The sequence below is a fragment of the Aptenodytes patagonicus genome, chromosome 17 (assembly GCF_965638725.1).
Source record: "Aptenodytes patagonicus chromosome 17, bAptPat1.pri.cur, whole genome shotgun sequence".
Lineage (NCBI taxonomy): Eukaryota > Metazoa > Chordata > Aves > Sphenisciformes > Spheniscidae > Aptenodytes > Aptenodytes patagonicus.
Window position 1 is genome coordinate 6,511,373 of NC_134965.1, and position 12,441 is coordinate 6,523,813.

The window sequence follows — 12,441 nt, forward strand, 5'->3', positions numbered from 1 at the left end:
TGCCCGCCGTTGCAGCCGGCCCAGACTCCAGACCCCCCGACCAGAGGGGATTTTGGCCAGTGCCTGGCTATGCAAGCAGAGGCCTCTGCACCATGCGAGGGTGCTCCGGCCTCTCCCCTATCCCACTCACGGCATTACCCCCACCGGCACACCCGCGTGGTACTGGGGGTGATAGTGCCGCCGTCCCCCGGCAGTGTGCGGCCTGTGCCGGCGGGCAGACTGTGACCGCGAGGTCGTTGGGCAGCTGTGCCATCAGTGTGGGCTCTGCGTCCATGAGATCTGCCTGGTGAGTACCCGGGGCTCGACACCCCACGGTCCCCAACACCCCCGGTCCCCAGACCCGCACCACCAGCAGCCCCTGGCACGCACCCCCTTTTCCCCTCTTGCAGTACCACGCCAGCGGGCTGAGCCAGAGAGGGGCCGATGAAGAGGGCTTCTACGGCTTCCTCTTCCCCGACATCCGGCAGGAGCTGAAGCGGGTGCCACAGAAGGTGAGGCCGGGGGACTCGTGTCCCCACCGTGGTCCCCATGCCGCGTGTACGGTGCTGCACAGGCCAGCAACCCCCCAGGGATGCTCTGGCAGCCGGCTGCAAGCAACCCACCCAGATCCTCCTTCATCCAAAAAGGCCCATTTCTGTGGAAATGGGGGATTTGGGAGGGCAGGTGGCTTGATCGGTGGCCCCGTGTCACCGGCCAGGCGGCCCACCGAAACGTGGCGGGGCTGTGCTGGCTGAGGGCAAAGAGGGTTCCCCGGGGACCTGCAGCGCTGACACTGTCTACCTCCGTGCCATCCCCAGAGGTGCTGCATCTGCCGCCTGCGGGGCGCCTCGGTCACCTGCCGGGGCCGGCGCTGTCCCCAAATCTTCCACTTCCCCTGCAGCAGGGAGCGGGGCTGCGTCTCCCAGTTCTTCGGGGAGTTCAAGTGAGTGTAACCACCCTGCGGGGTCGGGGCCGGTGCCAGGGCAGAGGAGGGCTGGGGCTGAACTGTCACCTCCATCCCGCAGGTCCTTCTGCTGGAAGCACCGGACAGTGCAGCAGATGCGGGCAGTGCAGCAGGAACAGACCCTATGCCTCATCTGCCAGGAGGCGGTGGTGGGGTGGCCCTGCTACGGCACCCTGGTCTGTGCCGATTACCTCCTGCCTCCCTGGGTACCAGTAGGGTGTCCCCCACGCCCCTGGGGCTGAGTGCTCCCCTGCTCCCGCAGGGATGCTGCCTGGGAGGAGGACGGGGCCTCCGCGGACCATTACCAGCGGCACGGCTCCTGCGACACTGGCCAGTGCCTGTGTCAAGCGGGATGGGAGCAGGCGGAGGTGAATGGGTGAGTGCTGGTAGGCCCTGTGCCCGCAGCCCCAGCAAGGAGGCGATGCCTTCATCTCCTCCTTTGGGCAGGGATGGAGGTTCCCTGGGTGCCGAGCCGGGCATGGCGCAGGGTGCGCGCCGGCAGCTCAGCCCCGGCTGCCAGGGGGTGGAGGTGGGCTCAGCACAGTGCCGGGGCTGGCACCCCACAGCTCGGGGGCCTTTGGTGGCAGTGGGTCCCGTTGCTCCCTCAGGCCCTGGAGACTCCTGCTGTGGCTCCCGTGGGACGCAGCAGCTCTGCTCTGCCGTGGGAGAAGATGCCGACTGCTGGGAGTGCGGAGACTGCAGCGACACAGGCACCGGTGAGGGGTGCAGCCGGGGGGACAGGGTCCCCAGGGCCACGAGGCCACCACAGCCATCTGGGACCTGGGGAGAGGCGCAGGGCTGTGGTCCGGGCAGGGAGGGACTGTGGCATCGGCTTGTTGTGCTCATCATCTGCCTGTCCCTTGCAGTGCCCGCCGTTGCAGCCGGCCCAGACTCCAGACCCCCCGACCAGAGGGGATTTTGGCCAGTGCCTGGCTATGCAAGCAGAGGCCTCTGCACCATGCGAGGGTGCTCCGGCCTCTCCCCTATCCCACTCACGGCATTACCCCCACCGGCACACCCGCGTGGTACTGGGGGTGATAGTGCCGCCGTCCCCCGGCAGTGTGCGGCCTGTGCCGGCGGGCAGACTGTGACCGCGAGGTCGTTGGGCAGCTGTGCCATCAGTGTGGGCTCTGCGTCCATGAGATCTGCCTGGTGAGTACCCGGGGCTCGACACCCCACGGTCCCCAACACCCCCGGTCCCCAGACCCGCACCACCAGCAGCCCCTGGCACGCACCCCCTTTTCCCCTCTTGCAGTACCACGCCAGCGGGCTGAGCCAGAGAGGGGCCGATGAAGAGGGCTTCTACGGCTTCCTCTTCCCCGACATCCGGCAGGAGCTGAAGCGGGTGCCACAGAAGGTGAGGCCGGGGGACTCGTGTCCCCACCGTGGTCCCCATGCCGCGTGTACGGTGCTGCACAGGCCAGCAACCCCCCAGGGATGCTCTGGCAGCCGGCTGCAAGCAACCCACCCAGATCCTCCTTCATCCAAAAAGGCCCATTTCTGTGGAAATGGGGGATTTGGGAGGGCAGGTGGCTTGATCGGTGGCCCCGTGTCACCGGCCAGGCGGCCCACCGAAACGTGGCGGGGCTGTGCTGGCTGAGGGCAAAGAGGGTTCCCCGGGGACCTGCAGCGCTGACACTGTCTACCTCCGTGCCATCCCCAGAGGTGCTGCATCTGCCGCCTGCGGGGCGCCTCGGTCACCTGCCGGGGCCGGCGCTGTCCCCAAATCTTCCACTTCCCCTGCAGCAGGGAGCGGGGCTGCGTCTCCCAGTTCTTCGGGGAGTTCAAGTGAGTGTAACCACCCTGCGGGGTCGGGGCCGGTGCCAGGGCAGAGGAGGGCTGGGGCTGAACTGTCACCTCCATCCCGCAGGTCCTTCTGCTGGAAGCACCGGACAGTGCAGCAGATGCGGGCAGTGCAGCAGGAACAGACCCTATGCCTCATCTGCCAGGAGGCGGTGGTGGGGTGGCCCTGCTACGGCACCCTGGTCTGTGCCGATTACCTCCTGCCTCCCTGGGTACCAGTAGGGTGTCCCCCACGCCCCTGGGGCTGAGTGCTCCCCTGCTCCCGCAGGGATGCTGCCTGGGAGGAGGACGGGGCCTCCGCGGACCATTACCAGCGGCACGGCTCCTGCGACACTGGCCAGTGCCTGTGTCAAGCGGGATGGGAGCAGGCGGAGGTGAATGGGTGAGTGCTGGTAGGCCCTGTGCCCGCAGCCCCAGCAAGGAGGCGATGCCTTCATCTCCTCCTTTGGGCAGGGATGGAGGTTCCCTGGGTGCCAAGCCGGGCATGGCGCAGGGTGCGCGCCGGCAGCTCAGCCCCGGCTGCCAGGGGGTGGAGGTGGGCTCAGCACAGTGCCGGGGCTGGCACCCCACAGCTCGGGGGCCTTTGGTGGCAGTGGGTCCCGTTGCTCCCTCAGGCCCTGGAGACTCCTGCTGTGGCTCCTGTGGGACGCAGCAGCTCTGCTCTGCCGTGGGAGAAGATGCCGACTGCTGGGAGTGCGGAGACTGCAGCGACACGGGCACCGGTGAGGGGTGCAGCCGGGGGGGCAGGGTCCCCAGGGCCACGAGGCCACCACAGCCATCTGGGACCTGGGGAGAGGCGCAGGGCTGTGGTCCGGGCAGGGAGGGACTGTGGCATCGGCTTGTTGTGCTCATCATCTGCCTGTCCCTTGCAGTGCCCGCCGTTGCAGCCGGCCCAGACTCCAGACCCCCCGACCAGAGGGGATTTTGGCCAGTGCCTGGCTATGCAAGCAGAGGCCTCTGCACCATGCGAGGGTGCTCCGGCCTCTCCCCTATCCCGCTCACGGCATTACCCCCACCGGCACACCCGCGTGGTACTGGGGGTGATAGTGCCGCCGTCCCCCGGCAGTGTGCGGCCTGTGCCGGCGGGCAGACTGTGACCGCGAGGTCGTTGGGCAGCTGTGCCATCAGTGTGGGCTCTGCGTCCATGAGATCTGCCTGGTGAGTACCCGGGGCTCGACACCCCACGGTCCCCAACACCCCCGGTCCCCAGACCCGCACCACCAGCAGCCCCTGGCACACACCCCCTTTTCCCCTCTTGCAGTACCACGCCAGCGGGCTGAGCCAGAGAGGGGCCGATGAAGAGGGCTTCTACGGCTTCCTCTTCCCCGACATCCGGCAGGAGCTGAAGCGGGTGCCACAGAAGGTGAGGCCGGGGGACTCGTGTCCCCACCGTGGTCCCCATGCCGCGTGTACGGTGCTGCACAGGCCAGCAACCCCCCAGGGATGCTCTGGCAGCCGGCTGCAAGCAACCCACCCAGATCCTCCTTCATCCAAAAAGGCCCATTTCTGTGGAAATGGGGGATTTGGGAGGGCAGGTGGCTTGATCGGTGGCCCCGTGTCACCGGCTAGGCGGCCCACCGAAACGTGGCGGGGCTGTGCTGGCTGAGGGCAAAGAGGGTTCCCCGGGGACCTGCAGCGCTGACACTGTCTACCTCCGTGCCATCCCCAGAGGTGCTGCATCTGCCGCCTGCGGGGCGCCTCGGTCACCTGCCGGGGCCGGCGCTGTCCCCAAATCTTCCACTTCCCCTGCAGCAGGGAGCGGGGCTGCGTCTCCCAGTTCTTCGGGGAGTTCAAGTGAGTGTAACCACCCTGCGGGGTCGGGGCCGGTGCCAGGGCAGAGGAGGGCTGGGGCTGAACTGTCACCTCCATCCCGCAGGTCCTTCTGCTGGAAGCACCGGACAGTGCAGCAGATGCGGGCAGTGCAGCAGGAACAGACCCTATGCCTCATCTGCCAGGAGGCGGTGGTGGGGTGGCCCTGCTACGGCACCCTGGTCTGTGCCGATTACCTCCTGCCTCCCTGGGTACCAGTAGGGTGTCCCCCACGCCCCTGGGGCTGAGTGCTCCCCTGCTCCCGCAGGGATGCTGCCTGGGAGGAGGACGGGGCCTCCGCGGACCATTACCAGCGGCACGGCTCCTGCGACACTGGCCAGTGCCTGTGTCAAGCGGGATGGGAGCAGGCGGAGGTGAATGGGTGAGTGCTGGTAGGCCCTGTGCCCGCAGCCCCAGCAAGGAGGCGATGCCTTCATCTCCTCCTTTGGGCAGGGATGGAGGTTCCCTGGGTGCCGAGCCGGGCATGGCGCAGGGTGCGCGCCGGCAGCTCAGCCCCGGCTGCCAGGGGGTGGAGGTGGGCTCAGCACAGTGCCGGGGCTGGCACCCCACAGCTCGGGGGCCTTTGGTGGCAGTGGGTCCCGTTGCTCCCTCAGGCCCTGGAGACTCCTGCTGTGGCTCCCGTGGGACGCAGCAGCTCTGCTCTGCCATGGGAGAAGATGCCGACTGCTGGGAGTGCGGAGACTGCAGCGACACAGGCACCGGTGAGGGGTGCAGCCGGGGGGACAGGGTCCCCAGGGCCACGAGGCCACCACAGCCATCTGGGACCTGGGGAGAGGCGCAGGGCTGTGGTCCGGGCAGGGAGGGACTGTGGCATCGGCTTGTTGTGCTCATCATCTGCCTGTCCCTTGCAGTGCCCGCCGTTGCAGCCGGCCCAGACTCCAGACCCCCCGACCAGAGGGGATTTTGGCCAGTGCCTGGCTATGCAAGCAGAGGCCTCTGCACCATGCGAGGGTGCTCCGGCCTCTCCCCTATCCCGCTCACGGCATTACCCCCACCGGCACACCCGCGTGGTACTGGGGGTGATAGTGCCGCCGTCCCCCGGCAGTGTGCGGCCTGTGCCGGCGGGCAGACTGTGACCGCGAGGTCGTTGGGCAGCTGTGCCATCAGTGTGGGCTCTGCGTCCATGAGATCTGCCTGGTGAGTACCCGGGGCTCGACACCCCACGGTCCCCAACACCCCCGGTCCCCAGACCCGCACCACCAGCAGCCCCTGGCACGCACCCCCTTTTCCCCTCTTGCAGTACCACGCCAGCGGGCTGAGCCAGAGAGGGGCCGATGAAGAGGGCTTCTACGGCTTCCTCTTCCCCGACATCCGGCAGGAGCTGAAGCGGGTGCCACAGAAGGTGAGGCCGGGGGACTCGTGTCCCCACCGTGGTCCCCATGCCGCGTGTACGGTGCTGCACAGGCCAGCAACCCCCCAGGGATGCTCTGGCAGCCGGCTGCAAGCAACCCACCCAGATCCTCCTTCATCCAAAAAGGCCCATTTCTGTGGAAATGGGGGATTTGGGAGGGCAGGTGGCTTGATCGGTGGCCCCGTGTCACCGGCCAGGCGGCCCACCGAAACGTGGCGGGGCTGTGCTGGCTGAGGGCAAAGAGGGTTCCCCGGGGACCTGCAGCGCTGACACTGTCTACCTCCGTGCCATCCCCAGAGGTGCTGCATCTGCCGCCTGCGGGGCGCCTCGGTCACCTGCCGGGGCCGGCGCTGTCCCCAAATCTTCCACTTCCCCTGCGGCAGGGAGCGGGGCTGCGTCTCCCAGTTCTTCGGGGAGTTCAAGTGAGTGTAACCACCCTGCGGGGTCGGGGCCAGTGCCAGGGCAGAGGAGGGCTGGGGCTGAACTGTCACCTCCATCCCGCAGGTCCTTCTGCTGGAAGCACCGGACAGTGCAGCAGATGCGGGCAGTGCAGCAGGAACAGACCCTATGCCTCATCTGCCAGGAGGCGGTGGTGGGGTGGCCCTGCTACGGCACCCTGGTCTGTGCCGATTACCTCCTGCCTCCCTGGGTACCAGTAGGGTGTCCCCCACGCCCCTGGGGCTGAGTGCTCCCCTGCTCCCGCAGGGATGCTGCCTGGGAGGAGGACGGGGCCTCCGCGGACCATTACCAGCGGCACGGCTCCTGCGACACTGGCCAGTGCCTGTGTCAAGCGGGATGGGAGCAGGCGGAGGTGAATGGGTGAGTGCTGGTAGGCCCTGTGCCCGCAGCCCCAGCAAGGAGGCGATGCCTTCATCTCCTCCTTTGGGCAGGGATGGAGGTTCCCTGGGTGCCGAGCCGGGCATGGCGCAGGGTGCGCGCCGGCAGCTCAGCCCCGGCTGCCAGGGGGTGGAGGTGGGCTCAGCACAGTGCCGGGGCTGGCACCCCACAGCTCGGGGGCCTTTGGTGGCAGTGGGTCCCGTTGCTCCCTCAGGCCCTGGAGACTCCTGCTGTGGCTCCCGTGGGACGCAGCAGCTCTGCTCTGCCGTGGGAGAAGATGCCGACTGCTGGGAGTGCGGAGACTGCAGCGACACAGGCACCGGTGAGGGGTGCAGCCGGGGGGACAGGGTCCCCAGGGCCACGAGGCCACCACAGCCATCTGGGACCTGGGGAGAGGCGCAGGGCTGTGGTCCGGGCAGGGAGGGACTGTGGCATCGGCTTGTTGTGCTCATCATCTGCCTGTCCCTTGCAGTGCCCGCCGTTGCAGCCGGCCCAGACTCCAGACCCCCCGACCAGAGGGGATTTTGGCCAGTGCCTGGCTATGCAAGCAGAGGCCTCTGCACCATGCGAGGGTGCTCCGGCCTCTCCCCTATCCCGCTCACGGCATTACCCCCACCGGCACACCCGCGTGGTACTGGGGGTGATAGTGCCGCCGTCCCCCGGCAGTGTGCGGCCTGTGCCGGCGGGCAGACTGTGACCGCGAGGTCGTTGGGCAGCTGTGCCATCAGTGTGGGCTCTGCGTCCATGAGATCTGCCTGGTGAGTACCCGGGGCTCGACACCCCACGGTCCCCAACACCCCCGGTCCCCAGACCCGCACCACCAGCAGCCCCTGGCACGCACCCCCTTTTCCCCTCTTGCAGTACCACGCCAGCGGGCTGAGCCAGAGAGGGGCCGATGAAGAGGGCTTCTACGGCTTCCTCTTCCCCGACATCCGGCAGGAGCTGAAGCGGGTGCCACAGAAGGTGAGGCCGGGGGACTCGTGTCCCCACCGTGGTCCCCATGCCGCGTGTACGGTGCTGCACAGGCCAGCAACCCCCCAGGGATGCTCTGGCAGCCGGCTGCAAGCAACCCACCCAGATCCTCCTTCATCCAAAAAGGCCCATTTCTGTGGAAATGGGGGATTTGGGAGGGCAGGTGGCTTGATCGGTGGCCCCGTGTCACCGGCCAGGCGGCCCACCGAAACGTGGCGGGGCTGTGCTGGCTGAGGGCAAAGAGGGTTCCCCGGGGACCTGCAGCGCTGACACTGTCTACCTCCGTGCCATCCCCAGAGGTGCTGCATCTGCCGCCTGCGGGGCGCCTCGGTCACCTGCCGGGGCCGGCGCTGTCCCCAAATCTTCCACTTCCCCTGCGGCAGGGAGCGGGGCTGCGTCTCCCAGTTCTTCGGGGAGTTCAAGTGAGTGTAACCACCCTGCGGGGTCGGGGCCAGTGCCAGGGCAGAGGAGGGCTGGGGCTGAACTGTCACCTCCATCCCGCAGGTCCTTCTGCTGGAAGCACCGGACAGTGCAGCAGATGCGGGCAGTGCAGCAGGAACAGACCCTATGCCTCATCTGCCAGGAGGCGGTGGCGGGGTGGCCCTGCTACGGCACCCTGGTCTGTGCCGATCACCTCCTGCCTCCCTGGGTACCAGTAGGGTGTCCCCCACGCCCCTGGGGCTGAGTGCTCCCCTGCTCCCGCAGGGATGCTGCCTGGGAGGAGGACGGGGCCTCCGCGGACCATTACCAGCGGCACGGCTCCTGCGACACTGGCCAGTGCCTGTGCCCAGCGGGACGGCAGCAGGCGGAGGTGAATGGGTGAGTGCTGGTAGGCCCTGTGCCCGCAGCCCCAGCAAGGAGGCGATGCCTTCATCTCCTCCTTTGGGCAGGGATGGAGGTTCCCTGGGTGCCAAGCCGGGCATGGCGCAGGGTGCGCGCCGGCAGCTCAGCCCCGGCTGCCAGGGGGTGGAGGTGGGCTCAGCACAGTGCCGGGGCTGGCACCCCACAGCTCGGGGGCCTTTGGTGGCAGTGGGTCCCATTGCTCCCTCAGGCCCTGGAGACTCCTGCTGTGGCTCCCGTGGGACGCAGCAGCTCTGCTCTGCCGTGGGAGAAGATGCCGACTGCTGGGAGTGCGGAGACTGCAGCGACACGGGCACCGGTGAGGGGTGCAGCCGGGGGGGCAGGGTCCCCAGGGCCACGAGGCCACCACAGCCATCTGGGACCTGGGGAGAGGCGCAGGGCTGTGGTCCGGGCAGGGAGGGACTGTGGCATCGGCTTGTTGTGCTCATCATCTGCCTGTCCCTTGCAGTGCCCGCCGTTGCAGCCGGCCCAGACTCCAGACCCCCCGACCAGAGGGGATTTTGGCCAGTGCCTGGCTATGCAAGCAGAGGCCTCTGCACCATGCGAGGGTGCTCCGGCCTCTCCCCTATCCCGCTCACGGCATTACCCCCACCGGCACACCCGCGTGGTACTGGGGGTGATAGTGCCGCCGTCCCCCGGCAGTGTGCGGCCTGTGCCGGCGGGCAGACTGTGACCGCGAGGTCGTTGGGCAGCTGTGCCATCAGTGTGGGCTCTGCGTCCATGAGATCTGCCTGGTGAGTACCCGGGGCTCGACACCCCACGGTCCCCAACACCCCCGGTCCCCAGACCCGCACCACCAGCAGCCCCTGGCACGCACCCCCTTTTCCCCTCTTGCAGTACCACGCCAGCGGGCTGAGCCAGAGAGGGGCCGATGAAGAGGGCTTCTACGGCTTCCTCTTCCCCGACATCCGGCAGGAGCTGAAGCGGGTGCCACAGAAGGTGAGGCCGGGGGACTCGTGTCCCCACCGTGGTCCCCATGCCGCGTGTACGGTGCTGCACAGGCCAGCAACCCCCCAGGGATGCTCTGGCAGCCGGCTGCAAGCAACCCACCCAGATCCTCCTTCATCCAAAAAGGCCCATTTCTGTGGAAATGGGGGATTTGGGAGGGCAGGTGGCTTGATCGGTGGCCCCGTGTCACCGGCCAGGCGGCCCACCGAAACGTGGCGGGACTGTGCTGGCTGAGGGCAAAGAGGGTTCCCCGGGGACCTGCAGCGCTGACACTGTCTACCTCCGTGCCATCCCCAGAGGTGCTGCATCTGCCGCCTGCGGGGCGCCTCGGTCACCTGCCGGGGCCGGCGCTGTCCCCAAATCTTCCACTTCCCCTGCGGCAGGGAGCGGGGCTGCGTCTCCCAGTTCTTCGGGGAGTTCAAGTGAGTGTAACCACCCTGCGGGGTCGGGGCCGGTGCCAGGGCAGAGGAGGGCTGGGGCTGAACTGTCACCTCCATCCCGCAGGTCCTTCTGCTGGAAGCACCGGACAGTGCAGCAGATGCGGGCAGTGCAGCAGGAACAGACCCTATGCCTCATCTGCCAGGAGGCGGTGGTGGGGTGGCCCTGCTACGGCACCCTGGTCTGTGCCGATTACCTCCTGCCTCCCTGGGTACCAGTAGGGTGTCCCCCACGCCCCTGGGGCTGAGTGCTCCCCTGCTCCCGCAGGGATGCTGCCTGGGAGGAGGACGGGGCCTCCGCGGACCATTACCAGCGGCACGGCTCCTGCGACACTGGCCAGTGCCTGTGTCAAGCGGGATGGGAGCAGGCGGAGGTGAATGGGTGAGTGCTGGTAGGCCCTGTGCCCGCAGCCCCAGCAAGGAGGCGATGCCTTCATCTCCTCCTTTGGGCAGGGATGGAGGTTCCCTGGGTGCCGAGCCGGGCATGGCGCAGGGTGCGCGCCGGCAGCTCAGCCCCGGCTGCCAGGGGGTGGAGGTGGGCTCAGCACAGTGCCGGGGCTGGCACCCCACAGCTCGGGGGCCTTTGGTGGCAGTGGGTCCCGTTGCTCCCTCAGGCCCTGGAGACTCCTGCTGTGGCTCCCGTGGGACGCAGCAGCTCTGCTCTGCCATGGGAGAAGATGCCGACTGCTGGGAGTGCGGAGACTGCAGCGACACAGGCACCGGTGAGGGGTGCAGCCGGGGGGACAGGGTCCCCAGGGCCACGAGGCCACCACAGCCATCTGGGACCTGGGGAGAGGCGCAGGGCTGTGGTCCGGGCAGGGAGGGACTGTGGCATCGGCTTGTTGTGCTCATCATCTGCCTGTCCCTTGCAGTGCCCGCCGTTGCAGCCGGCCCAGACTCCAGCCCCGCCGGTGCAGGGACCCTCGCACAGCGCCCCGGCTCCTGGCACTTCGGCTGAGGAGGAAGAGGCCAGGATCCTCGCAGGACACCCTGTCCCAGAAACCTGCAGATCCTCACTAATAAAAGTTGGATCTTCACACATTCGTTTGCTGATGTGCCGAAGCACCGCAGGGCAAGCGCCTCCATGGTGGCCCCGACCCTCCTGTTTGCACCGCGGGTGCTGCCAGGCCATTTACCAAATAATAGCCGGCACTGGCAGCCCCATGTGAGGTGCTGGTGTTACACCGTGGGGACATGCTGGGTGGCACCGGAGCTGAACCTGGGCTGGGGAGGGGGAAGCAACGTGGGAGCTGCCGTGGGGCCAAGGTCACCCTGCCCAGGGGGGAGCAGTGAACCCAGGGTGTGGGGAGGGCAAGGGGGTCCCCGTGTCAGGGCTCCAGCAGGGACTTGAGAGACACCCAAAGGGGTTGTTAGCACAAACACTTTATTTAGGCATCAAATGTCCTGACTCTTCATTAACAGGCGCATTGATATAGTTTAAATTATTTTTGTATTTTCCCTTTTCTTAGCAAAAAATATTTAGTTTAACTTAAATAAGTTAAATAGAATAAATTTTCCCGTTGAAGAAGGCTGCAGTTCAAGTACTCTCTTGCGTGCCTGGGGCTGGAAGCCAAGCCTGCCGGGGGTAGCACCAGGGGCATTGTTGGGTGGCAGTGGGGAAGGGTCAGTTCCTCAGGGTCTGGAAGTGCTTCAGATGCGCCTGCACCCAGGGCGCCTGGGGGTCCGCGCACAGCTCCTTCTTCTTCTTGGTGACCAGGCTGCCGGGACAAAACCTGTGTCGGGGCGCTCGGCCGGGGCAGCGGGGTGCCTGCGCTGGGTCCTGCCAGCAGCGCCCTGGGTGTCCCCGGCCATGTCCCCATCCCGCTCCCGGCCACCCTCTGCCCCGGCCATCGCACCCTGAGCCCCCCGTAGCAGTGGGTACTCACATCACCCCTGGCTGGGTGCAGCTGCTGCTGGTGATGTAGGCGGAGGTGATGAGGCCCCGCGGGACGGGGCGTTGCTGGTAACTGAAGCAGCAGGCGGTGGGGACGCCGTCTGTGAGGGCAGAGAGACAGACAGACAGCCCTGGTGAGACCCCAGCCTACAGCACAGGCTCTGGCCCCACCGGCGCTTGGGGTTCCCCAGGGATTTGCCATCTCCCTTCCCCCCCTTGTGTCATATTCCCTGGCAGTGGCCCCCAGGAGACCCCTGCCCCAAGCCTGAGTCCCAGCATTGGCGGTGGTCTCCTGCTCCCAGCCCTCCCCACAGCCACGAGGGTGCCCGCTGACGGGGATGGGGCTCTCCGGCTGCCCCGGCAGCTCCCGTGGAGCGATGGCACACCCAGCCCTGGGGAGGACGCAGCGATGCCGGACTTACCGAGATGGGCCTTGCACGGGGAGCAGGTGGCCATGAGGAGGAGAGCGACCAGGGCGGCTGCAGGGACCTTCATGGTGCTGCGGGGGCCGAGGGATCTGCAAGCAGGGCTGGAGCTGGGGGGGCTGCAGGGCTCTCCTCTGCAC

At 67.5% G+C, this 12,441-nt stretch overlaps 1 protein-coding gene across 1 annotated transcript; it reads right to left on the reverse strand.

The window, feature by feature from the left end:
* Positions 1 to 11,347: 11,347 nt before the first annotated feature.
* On the reverse strand, positions 11,348 to 12,441 carry LOC143168234 (C-C motif chemokine 3-like). The gene is made up of 3 exons (XM_076354455.1): positions 12,299 to 12,441; positions 11,869 to 11,977; positions 11,348 to 11,700 (listed from the first exon to the last, which is right to left on the reverse strand). Exons 1-3 carry the CDS (start codon positions 12,369 to 12,371, stop codon positions 11,607 to 11,609), a joined length of 276 nt encoding a protein of 91 aa, XP_076210570.1. The 5' UTR covers positions 12,372 to 12,441; the 3' UTR covers positions 11,348 to 11,606.

Coding starts and splice junctions, on each gene's coding strand:
- LOC143168234 (XM_076354455.1), bottom strand. CDS start 12,371: ATGAAGGTCCCTGCAGCCGCCCTGGTCGCTCTCCTCCTCATGGCCACC. Junction 11,978..12,298: donor CCCGTGCAAGGCCCATCTCG/GTAAGTCCGGCA, acceptor CTGCCCTCACAG/ACGGCGTCCCCACCGCCTGC. Junction 11,701..11,868: donor TGCACCCAGCCAGGGGTGAT/GTGAGTACCCAC, acceptor TTGTCCCGGCAG/CCTGGTCACCAAGAAGAAGA.